We start from the raw sequence: 25,447 nt of genomic DNA, 5'->3' as shown, positions 1-25,447 counted from the left end.
ACCTCCATATCATTAAGGGTAATTTAACATAAATACCATGTATAAAATAATATGATAAGATAAGTTGTTGCATCATATGGATAGACCCAGTAAGTTACAAGTTTGATTAAGGTTTTGTAATTTGCAAAACAAACAAAAAGATAAAAATAAAGAATTGGGGTTAAAATATAATATCAACTTCTCCAACCTATAGCTAGCCGCAAACAAAATTTTATGTTTTGGTTCATTATCACATGGTTAATATAATTGTTGATAATTTTATGTTTTGGTTAATTATCAAGATTTTAATTATTGGTTCATTTTAAAGTTGCATCGTCATTTGGTGAATTTTATCAAGTATTGAATAAACGAAGAAACTTATGTCTTATGATTCTATGTGAATACCCATTTATTTCACACGTTGCAACAAATTGTATGTATTTAACAAAATAGAGTATACGTAATGTATCTTTTAGTTATCATAATATTTTTTTATTTGAGATTTTTTTTTATTTAGTGGTCAAACTACTTTTTTATTCGAATGAGTGACCTTTTATACATTGGACCTTAATCTTTTACCGCCAGGTCGACAAGATCTCATTAATAGTGGGGTCATATGATACACCGGTAATTTTTGGCAGAATTTTGAAAGTAAACCGGCACAGGTGGTGGATGCTATACATAGCCAGGTTTTGTTGCCTTTCCCTTTTCAGTTTTTTTTCTTATTTACTTTAATTTACGTATTTTTCTCCGTATATAAAAAGCAGAAAGAGAATTGAGTGATTTTTCAATTAATGTCATCATTCGTTATTGACGTTCTTTTGCTATGGTTATAAGATTGGCCATTGAATTGCATAATTGACAGAGGTAGAGGTATCAAAAATAAAAAATAAAAAATATGTTGTATATTAAATGGTAGATTTATAAAATATATGTAAAAAATGTATGGGGTAAGATATTTACTCCATGCATTTCTTTATAGTTCGTATATATCTTATATTTTTTTTACGTTATTTGGGAGATTTATTGTAACGTGAAACGTACCACAATCTTAATTAACAACAAATTTCAATCACAATCTATATGAATAAAGATTTGTGTCGCACGGGCTTAAAATGTAGTTAAAAAATAAATCTAATATATATATAAAGGAGGCATATTTGCTGAACTATTAGAGCGCCACCTAGGATTACTAATGGTTTCGGCCAATGAAAAATAAGATTTTTAATTTATTTTTGAATTAAAAAAATCGAGTGCCGCGTAGATATTTAAATTAATTACTAATTACTAATATATACAATTCCATCCAAAATCAAACGTTCTAATAATTAAAAAATAAATCTAAAATAAAATTCATCAAAAATCAAACACTGATCTAAAATAAAATTCAATCCAAATTCAAACATTAATCCAATATTAGAGCGCCATGCAGGAAATCTAATGGTTTCGACCAATGAAAAATAAGACTTCAAAATTATTTTTGAATTAAAAAGTCGAATGCCACGTAGATAAATAATTATGTGCCATCTAGATATTTTTACTAATTAATTATTAATATTTCTTATATACAATTTCATCCAAAATCAAACACTATAATAATTAAAATATAAATCTAAAATGAAACTTAATCCAAAATAAAAAAAACCAATCTAATCTAATATATAAAATATCGAAGTTGATATATATATATATATATATATATATATATATATATATATATATATATATATATATATATATATGAGTTTTATTTTAACGTAACAATTTAATAGAAATCGTGCATCGCACGGGCTAAAATCTAGTCATTATAATTACACTACTTTATTTTAAATAATACCAAAATATTACGTGTTTCTTCTTTGCGAGATTGTTTGTGGCACATTTTTAACTATCATGATCAATAACTATAACTATCAATCAATCCATCAATTACTATATACTTAAGACACGCAAAATTCCCTCAAAAAAAGACACGTAAAACAATGCACGTCATCTCCTGGTGCGCCCTTTATTTTTTTAATTAAAAATATATGATATGATTATTTATATGGAAAGAAAAAAAATTAATCTACATTTGGAAAAAATTACATAGAAATCTATTAAGGCTTAAAATTTTGTCATAATTAAGCCTCAATCATCAATCATCAATCTATCTATTAGTATATACTAAAGGACACACTAGGAATGACATGTGTCACGTCCTGGTGAGTCCTTAATATTTTTTCCTTTTTTTTTGCTGTAAAGATTTCACCATATTTTAAAGAATCTCATCATTCATTTTTTTTGATAGAAAATCATTTTTTATCTAATTGATATATTTTATCAATTTTTTTATTTGTAATGCATGTTATAAACATATATTTATATTTTATTCTTTTCAAAATATATTAATATATCAACATACATCTTCTGTACTACGTAATAATATTTTTTTTTTACAATTTTATTTCTAAACAATCATTAAATAATTACATTACTTTATTTTAAATAATACCAAAATATTACGTGTTCCTTCTTTGCGAGATCGTTTTTGGCACATTTTTAACTAGCATGATCAATAACTATAACTATCAATCAATCCATCAATTACTATATACTTAAAAACAAGCAAAACTCCCTCAAAAAAAGACACGCAAATCAATGCACGTCATCTCCTGGTGCGACCTTTATTTTTTTTATTAAAAATATAGGATATGAATATTTATATGGAAAGAAATAAAAAAATTTACATTGGGAAAAAATTACGTAGAAATCTATTAAAGCTTAAAATTTTTCTATAATTAACCCTCAACCGTCAATAATCATCGATAACTGTATACTAAAAGATACACCATAAATAACACGTGTCATCTCCTGGTGAGTCTTTAAGGATTTTTTTTTGTTTTTATAATTTTAAAAAAATTTATTAACAAAACTTAAAAAAATGGAGAAAATAATTCGCCGTAGCTATCAATTCTTATTGAATAAAGTTAATTGTAGTCCATATTTCTCATATGCATTATATAAACTTTTTGTTTATTATAAATATGGTGTTAGTATCTTTACAGGCTTGGGGTGTACGGAAGATTACACTGGTAGACAATGGTAAGGTGGCCATGTCTTAATCCACTGAGATAGTCGTTGTATACACTGGAAGATTGTCTCAATGGTGGTCAATATAAAGCCATAGATGCAGAGAGAAGCCTCAAATCCATATTCCCAGTTGTGGTATACGGTGTTAAACTTGTATTAAATGACTTTCACTCTACCCATTTTATTCATTGACTTCAAGCCAAGCTATACGAAGAATATTCCATTGAATCTTATTTTAGGTTTGTGTTAGGCGCCTTTTTCCTTTTTGATGTATGGCAAAACTCTTATTAGGCCCCCAGTGATCAGTCAATTAAACAGTGAAATCCATTAGATATATTACTCAGATTTATGAACCCAATTATTGAATTTCCAGTGAATTTCTTGAGTGTATAACTATCTTGAAAACATGTACAAAGAGTGTGTATGGACTGAATTCCTGAGAAGTTCTTGTGTTTGGAGTATTTTCTATCATAAATATCCATTTGCTTACTTCTGTGAGTCAAACTACAAATGGGTATATATTATATTTATGTTTATAAATAAGGAAAATTTGTAATTATTAATCCACTATTTGCCCGATTTTCTTTAATTAAGCCTACCTATGCGATATTTCTAAATAATCTAACCTTTATGACCCAACTACTATTATTAAGCCTAACAAGTTACCAACCTGCTATAGGCGGTATTCACCCTTATGTGGCATATAACAATTATAATTTTTTTTTTATTTTTTTCCCCCTTATTTTCTTTAATTGCTATTTTAATTTTCGTTCCTCTCTCCTCTGCGATTGTCTGCTTCATCTCTGCACTCCTCTCCATTATTTCTCTTTTACCTCTTCTCCACCATTGTCGATCCCTCATACGGTCATACCTCTCTATTCGAAGTTCATCAAAAATAATCAGCAATTGTTATGGCTGAGGTAAAGCAATTGCCTGTTGGATCTAGATTTTCTTCAAATTCAAGGTGTTTTTTTTCTTTTTAAATTTTCAACAAGACCACAATAACCAACATCCCACAACATAAAAAAACTATATTATTGCAACAACTCGGATTTTTACGAACTGACCATAAAGGAAGCCCAAAATTCAAAATTTACCAAAAAGGGAACATAAACGCTAAGGTTCGTAAATTCACCTTCAATTGTACGATTTTGGAGAAGAAAATTGAATGCACGTGGATGAAGTCACCTATTTCCACAAGAAAATCGCTGATGATGTCATGAACCAGTATAATTGTGGTTGAAGCAGCAGTAATGGAGGAGAGAGGAATTGAAACACGGTACAGAGAAGAGAAGGGTTAAGGGTTTTTTGAAAAAAAAAATGAAATCCTTGTTTAGGTGGCAAGTGATGATGACGTGTCCAATATTTTAGGAGGGAAACCAACCTTAGGTTGTCAACGTTTTTAATGTTGACTTTGTAGCAGGTAACCGGTCATCTAGGCTTAATAATAGTAGTTGGGTCATAAATGTTGGATTATTTAGAAATATCGCATAGGTTGGCTTAATTAAAGAAAATCGGGCAAAGGTTGGATTAATAATTACGAATTTTCCTTGACTTTGTAGCAGGTAACCGGTCATCCAGGCTTAATAATAGTAGTTGGGTCATAAAGGTTGGATTATTTAGAAATATCTCATAGGTAGGCTTAATTAAAGAAAATCGGACAAAGGTTGGATTAATAATTACAAATTTTCCTATAAATAATTGATGAACATAAGGGGAAAGATGGGTTTTCAGTGTTTTGAATTCAGGTGGTTGGGAGTTGTTATATACTCTGGTTCTGTGCTTTACATGTAATTTTTCTAATGCGTTTATATGCCTATGGAAAAGAAACATGATCAGATCTAGATTCAAATGATGAACTTATTTTATTAAATTTTTTTGTAAATGATTTTTAAATTATTAAAAGTATTACATAAAAATATTTACGGAGTAGTAATAATCGTGCGTTGCACAGGTACTAAACTACTTTTATTTTACTTCATACTCAATATTAAGAACTTATTAAGAAATGTTTACCCTACTTTAAAATCTTGGATACGTCACTGCATACACTTAGATTGCAAAAATCGTCCAAATACACTAAAGTCCAATTTATTTGGAAGGTACTAGTATTTCATGCTGTTTTGTAATAAAAAGGATAGAGAACATTTTAGACTCTAACTTTTTTCATACTGTTTCATTTACTGTCTGGTGAGCTAAAAGCTCAATTGCATGTTGGTTTACACTTTCGAATTCAAATAAGGACTTGTGGGTGCATGAGTGGAACACGCATGGTGTTATCCAAAATGTTTTAGATTTTGTTGCGTATTTTCAGACAACAATTGACTTGTACGAGAAACATGTAATATAGGACATGTTTGAAGCTTTTGGTATTAATCTAAATTTTACAATGTATTTTTTATTTAAAGTATTATGTAATTAACTAAATATTATGTAATTTAATTTTATTATTTTATTTTTTAAATGCAGCTCGAAATCTTGGCCTCGCCCAGATAAGGTACGGAGGTAAAAGATGGTGGACAGGGAAATCATCAACAATTTTGTATGAACTCAAAACAATAATTGGAAAAGAGCCGGTTCTATATTGTGTTAAACACGAGAAAAATCACGTGAAGATTTGGTTATTGTACGAGGTGTAGTTGCACAGGGACACGACTACATTTCAGTTGTTGGACACCAACCAACCTTGGAATAAAGGCGAGTGTAAACCGGATGATCATATTCTTTACATTGCCAAGACAGAGTGACTCCGATCCATAAAATTTTTAGGTGATTATTGATTTTTCTTATAGTATACTTATGCTTGATTTGATTTAACTAATTCTATCATGTGCGGTGAATTGGTGTTGATGAACTTATTTACGAAATATATTTTATTTTGTAAACTTTTTTGTAAATGATTATTAAATTATCAAAAGTATTACATAAAAATATTTACGGAGTAGTAGTAATTGTGCGTTGCACGGGTACTAAACTAGTTTATTTAATGAAGACAATTTTTATTGTGCAACAAGTAGTAGATGAACTACAAATACATATCTGATATGTGTGGCAACACACATATCAGAGCAAAATACAAAATAGCAAAAAGATAAAAAATTTGCTGACAATTTATTTTTGAGATTGATTATGAATAGAAAAAAAAAATGAAGAATGATACTTTTTTTTAAAAAAAGGAACTTGTTTTAAAAGAAATTGTATTGTTTTTTAAATAAATGGTACTTGTTTTACAAATAAAGGTACTTGTTTTTTTTAAAAAAATGGTACTTTCTCCTCTACTGTAAAAATTCTAAGATAGTCATCATAAAGATGACCATGGTAGGGAATTAATAAGGTTGTCTACATCGCTGGTAACTAGCGAAATAAGGACCCCATACCCACTTTAAAAAATAAAAAAAAATTGGAAACATGGCCCACCTTTAAATAAATGTGTAAAAGTGTTGTTAACTTGTTATATACTGTCATTTCTAATATAAGTATAGTCATTGTTGTATTAAAATACTGTCACAATCACCCAAAAAAAGGAAACTATGTATACAACCGTAATGAAACATAAAAAGTAAAGAGACCACTTAAATGAATGGATAAAAGTGTTGCATATTAAATGAATGGGTAAAAGTATGTATACAAGTGTTATATAAGTATTGTCATCGTTTGCATAAATACTGTCATTGTTGTATTAAAATACTGTCATTGTTGTACTAATTACTGTCATTGTTGCCCATATGTAGTACTTTGTTTGACTTTTCAACTCATGAGATGGAATTACCATTTTACCCCGGGTATGGGGTAATTGTGCCGCTGGTTACCAGCGATGTAGCCTCCCTCGGGAATTAATATAGACCACACAAATTGATTTTCTTTTATATTTTCTTTTTTTCTTTTACCTTTTTTTTATCCAAAAATCTTTTAACTGATTTTTAGAAATATGAAAAATCAATATATTTAATTTTGTGAAAATCAATAAATAATTTCCAAAAATAATTAGGGAAATAATTAACTTGTGAGTGTTGTTAATTCATGGTTTAAGTTCAATTCTCTCTCCTCTCTCTGTCCTCTGGCGGCGCCGGAAAACTCACCGGCGAAACCGCCGAAACCAAATCGAGGCTCCTTCTCAACTCTTTTGCCCCCGACATCCATTCCACTCCTACTTCTCAACTCTCTCAGTACACCATAAGATGATTTCCATCATCTTCAACATCTGCTCATACTACACGAAAAAAAAAAATTGGTTGTCGAGAGATACAACGTTTCCGAACGCAGATTAATTTGATGATATGGAGAAATGGTTGTCGAAGTTTGGTTAAGAATTGTAAAAAAAATGGTTTCTCAATTTTTCAGATCAGTGTTGCAAAATTATGTTTTAGATCTAGAAAATTTTCAAATCAGTGTTGCAAAATTATGTTTTAGATCTAAAAATTACTTTGTAATGTTGTTTGGTTGAATTTAAAGTTACACATTGACATTTTGGGTGCATGTAAGCTATTGGGGGTCCGGGGAAAAAGAAGCTGAAAATTGCGTTTTGGGTTTGAAGGAAGAAGACGATGAACAGTAGTTTGTGGCCACTACCAAGGTACAATGATGATTAAAATAACCACGCACACTAGGGCATTACCAAGTATCTTTACGGACATGACCAACCATATAACACCATATTTGTATACCAATTGGAATGGTTCTATATTTAAGTTATTATCTTTAAGTAATTACCAAGATCACTCATGGTACTCTTGGTATGAGATTTAGTTAAAGTATTTTCATTTGATTGTTACCGAGTAATGGGTTAGTAGTTACCGTAGAGAAAAACATGGTTCTAAATTTAAGTTATTATCTGTCAGTAAGGACCACGATATCTCCCGGTAGCTACCCACATAATAAATCTCAAAGTGGAAAGGTAAATTTTGTGGTAGTTGGGTATGAGATTTAGTTAAAGGATTTTAATCTATAAAATAGATCTCCATATGTATTTTCCCCACCAAAATAATGGGTATTGGTTAGGGTCAGGGCTTTCTCATGGGTAAACATTTTTAAGATCCATTTCTATTGCAATGAATATGTGTGTTGTACTTATTGGGTCCGTAAAGAATGCTACTAGTGAGTAAGGTGTACGTAGTAAGTTATGATGTTACTTTAACTCTAACTAATAACTCTTAGAGACACAGGGGTATTTACATTTGGTTTAACATTAATAAGGGGTCGACGAGTTCATCTATGAAACTAATAGTGAAACTTATATCAATATACTACTTAGTGGTGTTACACATTTAATTTCTCTAGATATGTAGTTGTTTTTTGTTTTTACTAATAATGACAACAATTGAAATTCTAATGGATATTGTTTTTTTAATCGCCACGTGTTAGAATGTTGTTACTATAGGTAACACACATATAATAAACACCAATGCCCGATGAATGCGAGAGTGAATGTTGATGAGGAAATGGACTATAGGTAACACACATGTAATAAAATCCATTGCCCGATAAATGCGCGAGTGAATGTTGATGAGGAAGATCCATTTCTATTGCAATGAATATGTGTGTTGTACTTATTGGGTCCGTAAAGAATGCTACTAGTGAGTAAGGTGTACGTAGTAAGTTATGATGTTACTTTAACTCTAACTAATAACTCTTAGAGACATAGGGGTATTTACATTTGGTTTAACATTAATAAGGGGTCGACGAGTTCATCTATGAAACTAATAGTGAAACTTATATCAATATACTACTTAGTGGTGTTACACATTTAATTTCTCTAGATATGTAGTTGTTTTTTGTTTTTACTAATAATGACAACAATTGAAATTGTAATGGATATTGTTGTTTTAATCGCCACATGTTAGAATGTTGTTACTATAGGTAACACACATATAATAAACACCAATGTCCGATGAATGCGAGAGTGAATGTTGATGAGGAATGGACTATAGGTAACACACATGTAATAAAATCCAATGCCCGATAAATGCGCGAATGAATGTTGATGAGGAAGTAGACTATAGGTAAAACACATATAATAATGCCCAATAAATGCGAGACTAAATGTTGATGAGGAAATAGACGAGTTATTTAAAACCTCTTTCGATATTGAACAAATACAAGTGACACGTGTTATTTAAAACCTCTTTCTATATCAACTACAATTGACAGAGAAAACACATTAATCTAATATTTACACGTTATTGAGAGGGCGGCTGGGATCAAGCTCCAAGTGAAAAATCAGTTGTATTATAATCTTACTTAAATAAGAACAAGATATCTTTAATGGTTATTTTAAATGTACAAGTAGTATGATATGGAGATAAGAAAAATAGAATGACTAAGACAACTTAAAATTAGTTTAAGAAATTGAGTAATGAGTTGATTAAGTCTATATTTAATGTCTATAGAAGTTAACTTGGTATGTACCTAGATATATACTGGTAATTACCTTTATTATATCGGTGACATCGTGATTAAAAATTCGACCAGAAACGACAAAATAATTGTTGGCGGGACTTTAAATTTTTTTAAAAAATTTACTTTCTCCCAAATTTTCAATTCGCGGGTCATCCGAAATTCCTTGCCAAAAGTTTTATAAAAACCCCAATATTTTCTCTCTCTTCAGAAAACCTTTCTCTCTCCTAAACACCCTCCTCTAGTCCTCTCCCTCTTACCAAAACCCCCTCAATTTTGAACTCCGGTAAGGTCTGTTCTTAGATTTGCTTTGAAAATTCTTATTTTGCTTACAGAGTTATTGAATTTTCAAATTTCAGGTACTGTAGTGTATAATTTCGCATATCAATTGTCGCCGACTACACTTAAGTTCTCGTGTTCTTTTGGCAATACACTATGATTTTGAGGTCAGTTCATCCAAAGTACCAATTAATTATGTTTACGGTCTAAAAATTAAACTAGAATTGGAAATTATTGTTGCAAATCTTGCAGATACTTTTAAATTTCCTTTGATGTTGAGGGACGAATTGTACTTTTTTTAAATCTGATGTCTCACATGAATTTATACATTGATGTTGGATCTCCCTCTCAATCTGAAGCCCGCAAGTGAAATTATTGGTGGCCTGTGTGAACTTTGGTTTGGAAATTATTGTTGCAGATCTTGCAGATCCTATTATTTTTAGAACAATTGGAGTTGAATATTTATTCAGTAAAAGGGTTAATTTCCCCTTTAGGTTTGTATGAATATACTGGTGTCATAGTGTACCTTGATGAGCGTAGTTAGAACACAGGGGAAATGTTGTTAAATTTGTATTTTATTATGCATACTGATTTTGTTTGCTTAACTACTGCAGAGGGGAACCTCTTTATGAGTTATCTGTGTTGTGAGTTCATATGTCTGGATTGATCCAAGATTCATTACTTGGGAACTTAATCACCACAGAATGCTAAGGCGAATGCATACAAAGGGACTCTTCCATTCTTTATACTGATGGTGGGGAGACGGGCTCACTTATGGATTTATGTTCACTTAATGATTTGTAAATGTATTACTTATTTCTATGGTGATAGCAGTAATTAGTTCTTAAGTTTGGAACTCTCCATCGTGACGTTGATTAAGATGCTTGTAAGTTGGCGGTGACCAACCGACAGCGTGCTGGCTACTCCGCATGAACTACGTTCTTTATTGATGCTATAGTCGTAATTTTTCTAAGTTTGTTTCACCATTATTTTTTAAGAGGATCTAATTCGGATTTATTAGAGTTCAAAGTCGTTAATTTTTCAAAATGTAATAATTCATATTTGTAAAGTGAGTACTTGAATTCCCACTATAAAAAACTTTTGTGATGGGTTACTAATTAATGATTCGGTAGTCACCAAGGTATGTGGCTGTCACAAAATGTTAGGATTCCATTACATTTATGGTCCTTAGGAACAACTTGATTCCCCACTATAAAAACCTTTTGTGAGTGGTTACTAATTAATGACTCGGTAGTGACCAAGAAATATATATGGCTTTCATGATTTATATGTGCTTGAGTTTGATAGTGTCCTGTTCAAACTTGGTAACTGCCAGAAACTTAACCGTTCTCGTATTTTAACAGTTCAAATCTATATGGCTTTTGGCAAGATATTTCAAGACATCTTTTATTTTCTAGAACTAGGTCTTGGACATAACCGTTCTCGTATTTTAACAGTCGTATGATCAATTTCTATTGCAATGAATACCTGGTGTACTTATTGCATTGCATGGTAACTATGTAACTTTTACTCTTAATTGTGATGCCTAAAGACATTAGAATTCCCATTTGGTTCAACATTAGAATTCCCATTTGGTTCAACCATATTGGGTTCACGACATAAGTAAATAATAAACTAGTTTTTGGGCTAGGGCGATGCACGAAGACATTGTTTGGATAACTTTAACCAACAAAAATAGTTTGTGGTTCTTGGGCAAGATATTTCAAGACATCTTTTATTCTCTAGAACTAGGTCTTGGACATAACCGTTCTCGTATTTTAACACTCGTATGATCAATTTCTATTGCATTGAATACCTGGTGTACTCAATGCGTTGCATGGTAACTATGTAACTTTTACTCTTAATTGTAATGCCTAAAGACATTAGAATTCCCATTTGGTTCAACATTACAATTCCCATTTGGTTCAACATTAGAATTTCCATTTGGTTCAACCATATTGGGTTCACGACATAAGTAAATAATAAACTAGTTTTTGGGCTAGGGCGATGCACGGGGACATTGTTTGAATAACTTTAACCAACAAAAATAGGTTGTGGTTCTTGGGCATGATATTTCAAGACATCTTTTATTCTCTAGAACTAGGTCTTGGACATAACCGTTCTCGTATTTTAACAGTCGTATGATCAATTTTTATTGCATTGAATACCTGGTGTACTCATTGCGTTGCATGGTAACTATGTAACTTTTACTCTTAATTGTAATGCCTAAAGACATTAGAATTCCCATTTGGTTCAACATTACAATTCCCATTTGGTTCAACATTAGAATTTCCATTTGGTTCAACCATATTGGGTTCACGACATAAGTAAATAATAAACTAGTTTTTGGGCTAGGGCGATGCACGAAGACATTGTTTGGATAACTTTAACCAACAAAAATAGGTTGTGGTTCTTGGGCAAGATATTTCAAGACATCTTTTATTCTCTAGAACTAGGTCTTGGACATAACCGTTCTCGTATTTTAACACTCGTATGATCAATTTCTATTGCATTGAATACCTGGTGTACTCAATGCGTTGCATGGTAACTATGTAACTTTTACTCTTATTTGTAATGCCTAAAGACATTAGAATTCCCATTTGGTTCAACATTACAATTCCCATTTGGTTCAACATTAGAATTTCCATTTGGTTCAACCATATTGGGTTCACGACATAAGTAAATAATAAACTAGTTTTTGGGCTAGGGCGATGCACGGAAACATTGTTTGGATAACTTTAACCAACAAAAATAGGTTGTGGTTCTTGGGCATGATATTTCAAGACATCTTTTATTCTCTAGAACTAGGTCTTGGACATAACCGTTCTCGTATTTTAACAGTCGTATGATCAATTTCTATTGCATTGAATACCTGGTGTACTCATTGCGTTGCATGGTAACTATGTAACTTTTACTCTTAATTTTAATGCCTAAAGACATTAGAATTCCCATTTGGTTCAACATTACAATTCCCATTTGGTTCAACATTAGAATTTCCATTTGGTTCAACCATATTGGGTTCACGACATAAGTAAATAATAAACTAGTTTTTTGGCTAGGATAACTTTAACCATGTTTTGTTGCCAAAAATAACCAAAATTAACTCAAACTCTTATTAAGTTTTTTCTTTTTTAATCACATTATAATTCAACCACAAAAATATAAAGTGTAACATAACATAGTCAAGTCGATAAGTGGTTTACATCTGCATAAAGTGGTCACGAGGATAAGTCATTAGCATTCATATTAATAGTAATAAAATTTGAAAAAGATATACTTAATATTTAATTAAGATAAAAAGGATCATCTACACTTTAGTATATGAGATAGTAAATTTAATTAATTTTCAATATTGTTTGTCTATCGTTGTAGTGTTGGTAGTGACCATTAAGTAAGTCAGTAAGTACTGTGATAAAGTGGAATATTATTAGGACTTTTAAGGTAAAAGAAACCTAAATTTTTGGCCCGTGGTTCAAAATTGAAAGTCCTTTTTTAGTTTTTGTTTTCGCGGGTTAGACGAAAAATATCCCCAAAATTTTGAACTTATACCCTAATTATTTTCTCTCTCCTCGCATAACTTCTCAACTTCTTTCTCTCTCAAAAAAAACCTCTCTCTTAAAAACCTTTGCATTCATCTTCCAGTAACTGCTCAACCTTACGGTAGTTCTTGCTCTTCTTTCCATTTTTTAATGTTTCTTCTTTTCTTTCTCTGCAAAACAGTCTTCCATTTATAATTTCAGGTACCCCGGTCTTGATTTCGCGGAAATATTATCCGCGACTACAATTCAGGCTGATCAGGTAATTCGCTTCTCGTTTTCTGTTGGTATAACACTTGAATTCCGCGTCAATTAAACCAAAGTATCATAAAATTTGTAATTTAAGGATTGAAGGTCTACAACTTGGGGTTTAGGGTTTAGGGTTTAGGGGGTTAAGGGTGTAGTTGTTTTGTATTGTGTATATTTACGAGCCATATATTTATGACGGATGAATATCCCATAGAGTAAATAAATCTCATGTTCATTCTTACATGATTATGTACAGTGATGTTTAATTTCCCTCTGATTCTTGTTGCTCTGGTAACTGTTTGATGAATATTGATTTTTTTTGCATTCCAAGTATTTTTGTATCTGTTGTGTTAATAACAATGGAAATGGCCAACAATGAGGTGGGTTAGAATAGGATAAATGGAGTTTGGACATGTTCTTAATAGGGCAGATAGAAGATAAATTGTTGTTCTGGTAACTGGATGAATACTGATTTCATTTGCATTCCAAGTATTTTTGTATCAGTTTCTTTAATCAAACTGGCTATCTTTATAACAATGGAAATGGCCAACAATGATGTTTATTTTCTGTTATGAGTGTGAGATGTGTACTCAATTGTTGAGAGCCTAATTTACTCTCGTTTAATATGAAGGTGAAATGGTAAGGCCAAAGGAAAAAGAAGTCAAGCGGAAAGCGCCTGCTACCAAAGCAACGCCCCCTACGGGTTCAAAACAAGCAGGTATTTGGAACAATAAGAATCAGTCTGCAAAATGTGCTTGACTTGAAAAAGGTAGCAGTAGTGATTTTATACCTGATATAAGGTTCAAGAATGAAGACTACCAAAAACTATTCCCAGTGAAATTCGGAGAACGACCAGTTTGGCTTTCACTAAAGGCAAAGCGGAAATTGTGCATGATTGGTTTTCGTTCCAAGGATGGGATTTCCTCCTACAGTATAAAGGGAAGGTATGGGAAGATCTTGTGAGAGATTTCTACACCCACATCGAGCCCTTCGGTAAAAAGGAAGGGTTTCTTCGTACATGGGTGAGAGGCGTCACGATTTATCTAGATGACGAGAAGCTGGGAAGTATTCTCGGCATTCCGCATGAGGGGATCTATGATGATCCTGGGCTGTCTTGGAGTAAACATACAGATTTTAAAATCGAAGATTGCGTGAAGGCCTTGCTTGACGACAATGATTCCGCGAGAGACAGTAAGCCTCTCATTCAAGAATTGCCACCGCTAAATCGACTACTACACCTACTAATTCATGGAACCCTCAATCCTCGTCCCGGTAGAAAGTCATGCCTGACTTACCTTGATGTCTTTATTATGTTTTGCATTCTTCTGAAAAAGAAGATGAATCTCCCTAGAATGATTATCAACAATATTCGGAGTACGCATGAAGAAAGCAGGACAAATAATCTGCCCTATGGTATGTGGTTGACAAAGGTGTTTAGAAACTTTAAGATTGATACTAGTAAGGATGTTGGGCACACTAGTGCATGTCATACATTTTCTATCTCTACGCTCACCAGAAATATGAAGTGTACATATGATAAGGTGAACTCTGTATGGGTTCAGCCAGATGGTACCCAAGCAGGTATTGCTGCAGTGAGTAATCAAGAATCTGACCCACACCATGGTGGAGGTGAACTGGACATGCAGGTTCAAGGTGAAGATCCAGATGGTTGTATCAAGGAGCTACATCCTAGTGTGTTCACCTTTGAAACTGCATTACGGGTTGGCATGGTCGAGGCGATGTTAATACATCTGCACCCGAATATATTTACTAGAGAAGTGATGCTCGAAATTCACGATAAGGTATTTACATCACTCAAATCGGAGTTCGATAGGGGTGGACCTAATGAAGATCCCCCTGAAGAGGATCTCTTTCAAGGCCGCAACACTGAAACTGATAATTACGGCTAGTTTAGATTCCTTTGCTTGAAATGTTGTAAAATATTTTTTACATACCCTAAACCCTAAATATCTGTTCACTGCAGAAGTTGATGACGGTGATGAGGGTTCGAATGGTGTTGAGGATGGTGATAAAGTGGAGAAGAAGATGACGATGCTACCGGACCTGGAAGATATGATGAAGCTCCAGCAGATAATGAAGCTCCAGCAGATGATGACGACACTACGGAACCTGAGCGTGAAGATGATGTAGCTGCAGAAGATGATGACGACGCTGAATCTCCAGAAGATGATGACCACGCTACGGAACCTGGAATAGATGATGGAGCTACAGAAGATGATGACGACTCTACCGAAACTGAAACAGATAATGACGACGATGCATTAAGCAGTATGGTAACTTATTGGATGGCCATGATGATTCATCTCACCGTGTTATTAGTCTGAAAATGATTTTAATTTTGTATATGGTTAGCAGATACTTATTTGCTTTTGGTTAGTACTTGTGAACTAATGTTTTTGGTTAGTACTTGTGAACTAATGTCACCGGACGTGACCAAAGTATGTTGTTGGTCTGTGTTTTAAGTCTGTGATTCTTGGTATCACCGAGTTCATGTTGGGAAAGGACCAACTCTAGATTAAGAACCCTTTATTGCGTTGCGCATGTGATGGAGAATTGTTTTCTTTAAACGTATGAGAACAGTTTCTGGTTGTGTCCTGCTGTTGAAAAGGTAATTAACAAGACATAACAGGGATGGAAGCAAAACAGGGAAGGCAATGCAACAGAAAGCATACCTTTAATCACAATTTAAAAAACTTAATCACAATTATAATAAACACATCCATACGATGAAACAATAGCAATACCATGGTCATTTTTACTTAGAATTTTTAAACAAGTGTCGTTGAATAATTAATAAAAAGATAAACATTCAACATTCAATTTGATTTACCTCAAATAACTAATTTGTTAACAAATTAATGACATTCTGAACCTGCTGGTACCGTCCAAACATGTATACGGTGACTACCACGAAGAACTAATTTGTTAACAAATTAAACCTGTGATTCTGACTAACTGGGTTCCTATACCCGTTTACAAAAGAGGGTTACCTATTCGAACCGCTGCTATCCCCAAAAAATTTACAAAAGTAATCTTATTGCCCATTTTCTCATTTGATTTTTGTAGGTGCCCAAATGAGGAAATGTGCAACAGACGACCCTGTAACTACCAATGCTGCCTTGTCCCCCAATCAAAAAAAGTTGGTTCTGTTTTGTATTGGCTAACTTCATAGCTGTCAACGGCTTCATAAGCCTCACCAATGGTATATGTTCCTGGCATTAAATGCCCCAAAAGGAAAGACGGCTCACAAAGGCCAGTGTTAGAGGTGGCAGCCGGAGTAGTCGGTGGTGACTGGTTGAGGTCAATGGACTTCGGCTTCTCGGGACTGTTGGATTTCTCTTGTGGCTTTGCGGCTTTCTTTTTAAGTCCCCTGTCGGCTTGCAAAACTTTAGGATCACCGATTCCGACCAATGTCGCTTTCTTTGGGATTCCCTCGGCTTTCTCATCATGGATTTCCAGAGAAATCAATACCTTTGAAAAAACATTCTTTAACCATAGTGACCCTTTGTAAGATGTAGCTGCCAACCTGCAGATTTGTATGCCTAACCCATTTAAATATGCAAACCGACCAACCAACGCAGTATCAGTCTGCTCTTTAAATTCGTCCAGTGTGTGACCATATGACAGGCTTGTCTTAGCATATTTCGTCCATCTTCGAAGTATACAACCCCTTGGTATCTCGTTCATGCGTGCATACTTCATTACAGCAAACATGTGGCGACAGGGTATGCCCACAGATTCCAACTTCATGCAGCAGCAATACACCTTGTGGTGCTTAACAATGTGTATTACAACGTACTGTGCTTTCTTGTACTCAGTATTACTCAACCAAAAAATATTAGTTACCCCATCCAAATGGTTCTTATCCTGCCTAAACTTTACAACAAGATGCGATGACTCGTAGTTCATCTCTTTGCATAACATATTGTACGAGTTCCTTTTGTACACTGTTGCAGCATGTGTTTTCACACCTGAAAGGACCCCTTTGATTATCGGAGTTGTGTGCTTCGTTTGGTAGTCGAGGCCTGATTCTGTGAACCTTATATCTTTCAGCACTTGATCATACAATCCAACAAATTTGTACAGCATAATTTTTTTATTAAAAACTGTCTTCATTGAGCTGTTCATTGATTCACACCGTTGTGTACTTCTCATACCTGCATAAAACAAAATCAGTAAAAAGGGTAGTGACCTAAACATAGTAAGGTAGGTTCCGTGCCAAAATATAAAGGGGTAGGTGAAATGTGTAGTGCCCAAAATATGGTATGGTAGGTACCCTATCAAAATATAAAGGGGTAGGTAAAATGGATAGTGACCTAAATATGGCTGTGAACTACTTACCTCCGAAGAAATGACCATGCATGAAACATTCCGCCCATTTTTCCTTGTCATTGTAGAGTCCCTATGCCCAAACTTCTTTCTCATAACCGTACGTGGTAATTAGCTCCTTCCAAGCCTGCTCAAACTCGGTGGGCGTACGACATCTGTCAACACATTTCATGAAACCACTGCAGAACGTTTTTGAGCTATGTGCTTTTACATTCCTCATTAAATTCCACAAACACATCCTATGTACTGCCTTCGGGAAAACAACTGATATAGCATTTGCCATTGCCTTGTCCCCGTCAGTCAAAACAGTGTGAGGAGCGACGTTATCCCCTGCTTCAGTCAACTGCTCCAATATCCACTTGAATGTCTCCTCCTTTTCATGGCTAACTAGAGAAACAGCCAAAACAACACTTTGCCTATGGTAATTTACACCGACAATCACCACAAGCGGCTTGTGGTACGCATTTACTTTGTATGTGGTGTCAAAGGCAATGACATTGCCAAATGCCCTGTAATCATTACGGGACGTCCCATCACACCAAAAGAGTTTATCCAGAGCATTATCTTCGTCTCGTGTATATTTCAAGAAAAACCTAGGGTCAGTATTCTGTTTCCCGAGCAGGTATGCAAACACGGCCTCCGTGTCCCCATCTGGAATTTCTTCCTTCTGAATTCTTTGACAAGCATTGTACAAGTCCTTTTTAAGGAAAGGTAGTTTGTCAGGACCACCCGCTTGTTGAACTAGATTCCTCACTGTCACGGCAAAGTCTCTCACGAACCAAGAGTCGTCACTTGGATTCCACTTGAACTTGATTATAGCTTGGCACCCACATCTAGTTTCCGGTCTTGACGGGCGCTTCCTATTTGGGTTTTCCAAGTACTTTAGCTGGCGTGCACCTTCCCTGCTGCACATCAGGTTTTTTGATGTGAATTTACCATCCAATTTTCTCCTTACAACTGCTTTGTTTCGTGCTCCGAAACCTTTTGCCTTGGCATACATATAATAAAACGTTACACACATTTTCATTGACGCAAAGGACAATTTCTTCATATCGTCAAAATTAAAATCTTCTAGTGCTTTTCCGATTTGTTCCCATACTTCAGGGGAAATGAAGTTTTCTGGAAGATTTTCGAGGTCTACACCACCAGAACTATCATCATACTCATCATTGGAGGGTGCTACTGATTTCACGTCATCAATCGGTTCATTGTGTGCGCTAGAATTTTTATCCACAGCCATTTATACCTAAACACGAACGAGTATAAGTACCTGACGACATTGTGTATATAAGTACCTAAACAGTGTAAGAAATTAGCATGACCATTGTGTAAATAATTAGGCGACTAGCAACAATAATTACCTAATGTATTTAGTGATGATAAAAGAGTTCCCACCTGCATAGAACCTGTAGTTATCACCTACCAATCTACAATACAGGTAGCTACTAGCCTACTACTAATAATATTAATGGTTGCTAAAGTGTGATTTAGGTACCAATTACTGTAAAAGTCATTCCTTTTGACATAAACCAACGGACAAGTGAATTGTTATTTTTGAAAAAATTAAACACACTCCACAACTCAATTGCTACATAATTCTCAAAATTGAATGAACTAGGATTTACGAAAGAGTATTGTCAAAAATTGAAACCAAGGTAAAAGAACCGAATTATGAAATTACACCACGTACCTGAGAAAAGAACCGAAATATAAATCAAGTACATTTATTGCTTAGCTTAAAAAGTAAAAATTTACCTTTAACAATGGTGGTTGGAGGTTGGAACCCCAGGTTGGAACCCTTAGATGCTTCCAAAATGAGATTTGGATAGTGAGAGAGAGAAGTTTGTGCATTTAATGAAGGACAAATATCTTAGTTAACATAATATAAATTAATCTTATAATACTTCCTAAGTTCAGTTTGAATTTCAAAAGGCATTACCTTTTTTTAAAAAAAGGGAAACTATTAAAAGACATTTCAAACCCCCGCATTTCCCAATTCGAATTCCCCCCTTCTCTCTCCACTCCATTCCTCTGCTTCTTTGGTATCATCCTTCAACTTTTTAAATTCCCAACTCAATTCCTCTGTTCGCGTTGTCACCCCGCCGTTGAATTATCCGATTCAACGCAGAATTCACCGATTCTCCGCTCAAGTCTCTACTTCCCTCGCTTCACTGAATATCGGTACTACTTAACCCTAATTCAGTTTGCATGCATGTGTTTGATTAATATAAATGATCTTCTCTAATGAATTAAACTGTTGGTTGGGTGTCTTCGATTTTGTATATGTAAGTTTATTGGAATGAATTAAGGTGTTATGTATATTGAACTCAATTTGGGTGTAGTGAATTTTGTATATGTTGGTAAATAAATGGTTATGTTCTAAACGAAAATTGCACACGCAGAAATTGTTACTCTGTGTATTGATTCGTAGTTGCGTTTTATGGTTTTTTTAGGTATCTACTCATTAAGTTTTATGTTACCTTAATCAGGGTACAAACATGTCTCCGAAAGTGGCTAAGAAACCAAAGCAGTACACATGGAATCCAACATGTGAATTGGAACTTCTTATATCAGTTGTTAAGGGATTGGATAGGAATAAAAGAAGAGTTATTCAAGAGATGGGTTTTGAGAATTTGTTTTGTTTTAACTGCAAAATAGTGAGAAAGACGATGTACAAATGGATCATGGGCCACTTTGATACAAAAACTCGAACACTCAACATCAACAAGGTTCCAACAGTGGTGTCTCCAAGGCATGTAGAGTACCTGCTTGGGTTTGAAGACACTGGTTTAGACATTATAGAGAAACGTCTTACCGTAGCTGTTCCAGATGAATACCGTCGCCTTGCGTCTACTACTGCAGACTGCTTGGCCAGGGATATGGTTCGTTTAGATCACGACAGTCACCTCTTCAAAGAAACTTTTACGATGTTCTTCATTGGCACTTTTGCATCCCCAAATGTGATGAAAACTTCCAGAAGCGATTTGCTCCACCTAGTTATCTATCCTAAAAGAGCGGTGAAATGGAATTGGGCAAAATACATTCTTGACAATACTGTTGATGCGGTATCAGAGTTCAGTATCTCCCCTACACCACCAATAGTGTTGGGGGGGTGTCCTCTTTTGTTGATGGTAGGCTGTCTTGCCCATAAATTTATTTGATGAGTGTCCTATGTCCAAAGTGTGTGGGATTATTTTTGGACTGCGCAAGTTAAGCAATATGTGAATTAGTGGTAGTTTCCCTCGTAAGCGTTTGGTTTGATACGTAATTTATTATGCATCATCCTTTATGTGCTCTATGTGATCCTCTGGAAGTGTCCATATATGTGTTTGCTAACGTCCATGTGGAGTCTATTAATTGTCCATTGTTCACCATTTGTCTTAAGTTGGCAATTTCCACGTCGTTTGTTGGACCCTACCAGGATCGAGTTTTTAAAATTCTACTTAAGGAATATGTGAATAAGTGGTAGTTTCCCTCGTAAGCGTTTGGTTTGATACTTAATTTATTATGCATCATCCTTTATGTGCTCTATGTGATCCTCTGGAAGTGTCCATATATGTGTTTGCTAACATCCATGTGGATTCTATTCATTGTCCATTGTTCACCATTTGTCTTGAGTTGGCAATTTCCACGTCGTTTGTTGGACCCTACCAGGATCGAGTTTTTAAAATTCTACTCAAGAATAGGTGAATTAGTGGTAGTTTCCCTCGTAAGCGTTTGGTTTGATACGTAATTTATTATGCATCATCCTTTATGTGCTCTATGTGATCCTCTGGAAGTGTCCATATACATTAAAGTTGGGGTCATCGTTTTTTGGACCCTACCAGGATAGAGTTTTTAAAATTCAACGCATCCTACTCTGTTAGTTTACACTTGAGTTTATATTTATTAGACGTGTGTTTTGAAGACCCTTTTTTTAGAGTACTCTACCACAAGTTCTTTGGATCAACTCTGCAATTATTCACTACCTAGGATCCGTGATTGGAGTGACAAAGCCACCGAGAACTTGGATAATCATATTTTCAGCTTTGTGAACGATTACCAAACATCTAATGTAAGTACTTTGGACCATATTATTTTTCTATTTACATTATTTGCAAGTACTAACATGCAAGCATGCAAACCTTGTCGCCAGCTTATGAAGTTAATCGAATCTACGTAGTTGTCCATCTCGCGTAAGTTGGTCATAGATCATGATCGAAAGATGGAGTTAATGTTTAATCTTGTCCTTGACAAGCTTGAAGTGCTAAGAACGGATGTCAGCACTATGTATTACAAACAGAGTTAGTAACCATTTAAAACTTTGGTAGATATACTTGTGCTTGTGTTTTTTAAAACCCACATTTATCTAATTTCATTTGCGGTGGCGATGCAGTTTTTATAGAGAACTTGTCGAGGGATAACAATGAAGGCCTATCGGGAGGACAAATAACTGGAGGAAATAGTGCAGGGACAGGAAATGATGAGTATGGAAGCGAAGAGAATAAGGAGACGGTTGCCTTGGAAGTGGTGAAAAAACAGAAATCTGACGAAGGTAGTAGGTTTAGAATTCGTGACCTGCCTGCTGAACAAGGAATATGATCTAGGAAGCTGGAGAAGGATAGAGACGAAAAAGATAATAGTGTGAATGTCGAGGAGTCTGGTAAAGACGCAGATAACATGATGGCAGATGAGGATGGGACAGACGCAAGAAAGCTGAATGAAGAGGAGGATTATCAGAGAATACAGGAGGAGAGGGAGAGGTTAGAGAAGGAAGAGAGGGAGAGGTTAGAGAACGAAGAGAGGGAGAGGTTAGAGAACGAAGAGAGGAAGAGGTTAGAGAAAAAACAGGAGGAGGACAGGGAAATGGAAAGACATGAGCTGGAGAAACAACGTCAGGAGGATAGGGTGGTTGAGGAAACAGACGGGCAGGAAACACTGGACGGTGAGGAAAGTGGGTGTTTGAATAGCGAAGAAACAACTAAGAATATGAACACGGAGGAGGCGAAGCTGGAGACAGAAGAGAACAAAGAGAGAGATAACACTACGACAGAAAAAGAGAACATAAAACTGGAGGAGGAGAAACAGGAGCAAGAGAGGGTGGATATGGCGGGTCGAAAAGTGGTGGAGGAGCCGGGGAGCCTTTTGGCGGAAGCGGAGAAGAATAATTCGCAGGATAAGACTAATCAGCAGATGCCGGTAGGGGAGGATGAAGAACCTGGTGATGAAATGCACAACAATGATGGTGACAAAGGTAATAAGGATGACGACGCAGTGGGTAGTTCGAGTGAGAGTGTCAAAGGGAACGCCGGTGATGATGTGGACAACAATGATTGTGGCCCGAAAAACAAGGTGTGCGACAAAAATAGTGAGGATGACGGTCTTGTTGGCGGTGGTTCGAGAGAGAGTTTAAAAAGGAAAGCATCAGATGCCCCTCCGCCAGAGAAAGCACCAAAGGAACAGAAGGTAGTAACTCATTTCCAGAATTGCTAATGTCCATACTGTGCTTGTTTCACTAAGTTGGTAATGTCCATACTGTGTTGTCCATACTGTGCCTACCAACAGAAAAGATCTCATTTTGTACTTTGAAATATGAATTGTTTGCGTGTTTCACTAAGTTGGTAATGTCTATGATAATATGATGGACATTGCCAACCCCAGATTTTTTTCCTGTTATTTAAAATTACAGTTATCTTTGGACTTATTGATATTCTGTGTCAGATTTTTGCTGGTAAAGATGAACAAGTTCTACCCTTCAAAATTGAAAGGTCGAAAATGAGAGCTTCCATGGGAAATATGTTGACCACCTCTGCAAAGCACATAGCTGAGTATGTGTTTGACGATCGAAGAGATAAATGGTAAGCTGAACTTCTTACGTGTGTTTTGGTAACATAGAACGGTGTATATGAATTTTATATTTGGGTTGGTCTGGGTTGTATGGATTCCACAGTGAAATTCTCGTCAAGTGCAAAGAGTTTGACGCATCAAGGCTGGAGTTACGCAATTTGTATCCCACGAGCTTAGTGTCGGACCAGGTAAGGCTTGTCTACGTTTATGTTTCAGCATCCATTTTCAATCATCCCTTAAGTATTTATCTAATATTTATCATGTGGTAAATTTGGCTTGCATTCTGGTCTCGGTTGAGAATCCTAACTTGTGGTGTATTCCTACGACCCTACAGGTAAGTAATGTATTAAACTATACATCATTTCCTTATATAGAACATGCGTGAATATACATCATTTCCTCTCTCGTAGGTTATGGACTTGAAGAAATTACAGGGCGGGACCATTGGGTGGAGCTTGCCATCGTATTTGACCGGTGATCCTGAAAAGTGCTAGAAGGTGATTTTAAGTTGGCAGTTAGTTATGGATTATTTTAGGGTTAGTTACCGACAATCGACATGAATTAATATTTACTACTTTTTGCCTGTTATGCTTTGCTTCTTTGTAGATATACATCCCCTGTTATTCAGAAAAACCAGATCATTGGTTTCTATTGGTTGTCGACATTTGTGGGAAGCAGGCTCAAGTTTATGATTCAAGTTACTCCGCTGGGCCATATAAAAAACGACAAAAAATTGCGCGAGACCAGGTGTTTATGAGTATTACGTGTATGTGTTTTACAAGTATAATCACAAGGTTTCAGCCGCTTACAAAAAAACGGTTATTTCAAAAACCAACCAACTTAAACATGGTACTCACCGAAGATACAACTTAAATTCTCTTGGATGGATAACACCATATTTGTATAACACCATATTTGTATACCAATTGGTCATTACCGACTTTTGTATAAAACATGGTTCTATATTACAATACTTGAGTGAGAAACCCTGATTATAGTACTGTTGAAGACCCTTACATTAAATCGCCCACCCTTAGCGTAATAGAAATATATAAAATCTCCATTCTTGATATTCAAATCAAGAACGAACTGTTGCCATCCAAGTCCGATAACCACGTCCCCCTTGGAACGCCACAAATGCACGTGCCACGTCCTTGCTGTATGCGCCATTCGTAGGAACCCATGATCCATGTCTCTACTAACAATGTCACGCACCTTATAACTGAAGTTTCCCGGTACATTCTGTTAAAACACGCAAAAAATTGTTAATTTCCATCACAAACAGGAATACCATATAAAAAACATTTACATGGAAAAAGTTGCATAATCACAAGCAAAGTTAGGGGAAACTTTAGCATACCACTGTCTCTCTATTTTTCTCTTTGTCAAAGAACAGAATAAAATACTTGGACTTGAACATCGCCATTGTGACCGCTTGTTCTTTTCAGGATGAAAATGTTTATACGTTTGGTTTCTTATATAGAAGTCAGAAAAACGGTTTCAACCGCTTACAAAAAAGGTTATTTCAAAAACCAACCAACTTAAACATGGCAGTTATCAAATAAAAATATTGAAAAAAATAGTAACTACCCATCAGATAATAAAACCGTTGTTATAATTATGGTAGGCACCATATAAGAGCTTGGTAATGCCCAGGTGGTTTACACAACGTGAAGGTAATTCCCATAACTTATCTTAGCACCTACGAAGTAAAATAAGTGTAGCCGTGTAGGTACCCCATGAATGACTCGAGAAGTTAATTT

General features: G+C 34.9%; 2 protein-coding genes across 2 annotated transcripts; one reads left to right on the top strand and one right to left on the bottom strand.

The window, feature by feature from the left end:
• Positions 1-17,931: 17,931 nt before the first annotated feature.
• Positions 17,932-19,098, bottom strand: LOC110794270 (protein FAR-RED IMPAIRED RESPONSE 1-like). The gene has a single exon (XM_021999216.1). It carries the CDS (start codon positions 19,096-19,098, stop codon positions 17,932-17,934), a length of 1,167 nt encoding a protein of 388 aa, XP_021854908.1.
• A 2,964-nt stretch (positions 19,099-22,062) lies between these two features.
• LOC130461702 (uncharacterized) lies at positions 22,063-24,178 on the top strand. The gene is made up of 6 exons (XM_056829873.1): positions 22,063-22,141; positions 22,234-22,399; positions 22,445-23,303; positions 23,559-23,695; positions 23,788-23,872; positions 24,095-24,178. Exons 1-6 carry the CDS (start codon positions 22,063-22,065, stop codon positions 24,176-24,178), a joined length of 1,410 nt encoding a protein of 469 aa, XP_056685851.1.
• Positions 24,179-25,447: the final 1,269 nt, after the last annotated feature.

This window comes from Spinacia oleracea, chromosome 5, assembly GCF_020520425.1.
Source record: "Spinacia oleracea cultivar Varoflay chromosome 5, BTI_SOV_V1, whole genome shotgun sequence".
Taxonomy (NCBI): domain Eukaryota; kingdom Viridiplantae; phylum Streptophyta; class Magnoliopsida; order Caryophyllales; family Amaranthaceae; genus Spinacia; species Spinacia oleracea.
The sequence above is the reverse complement of the archived record's forward strand: the minus strand, read 5'-3'. Positions and strand labels throughout refer to the sequence as shown.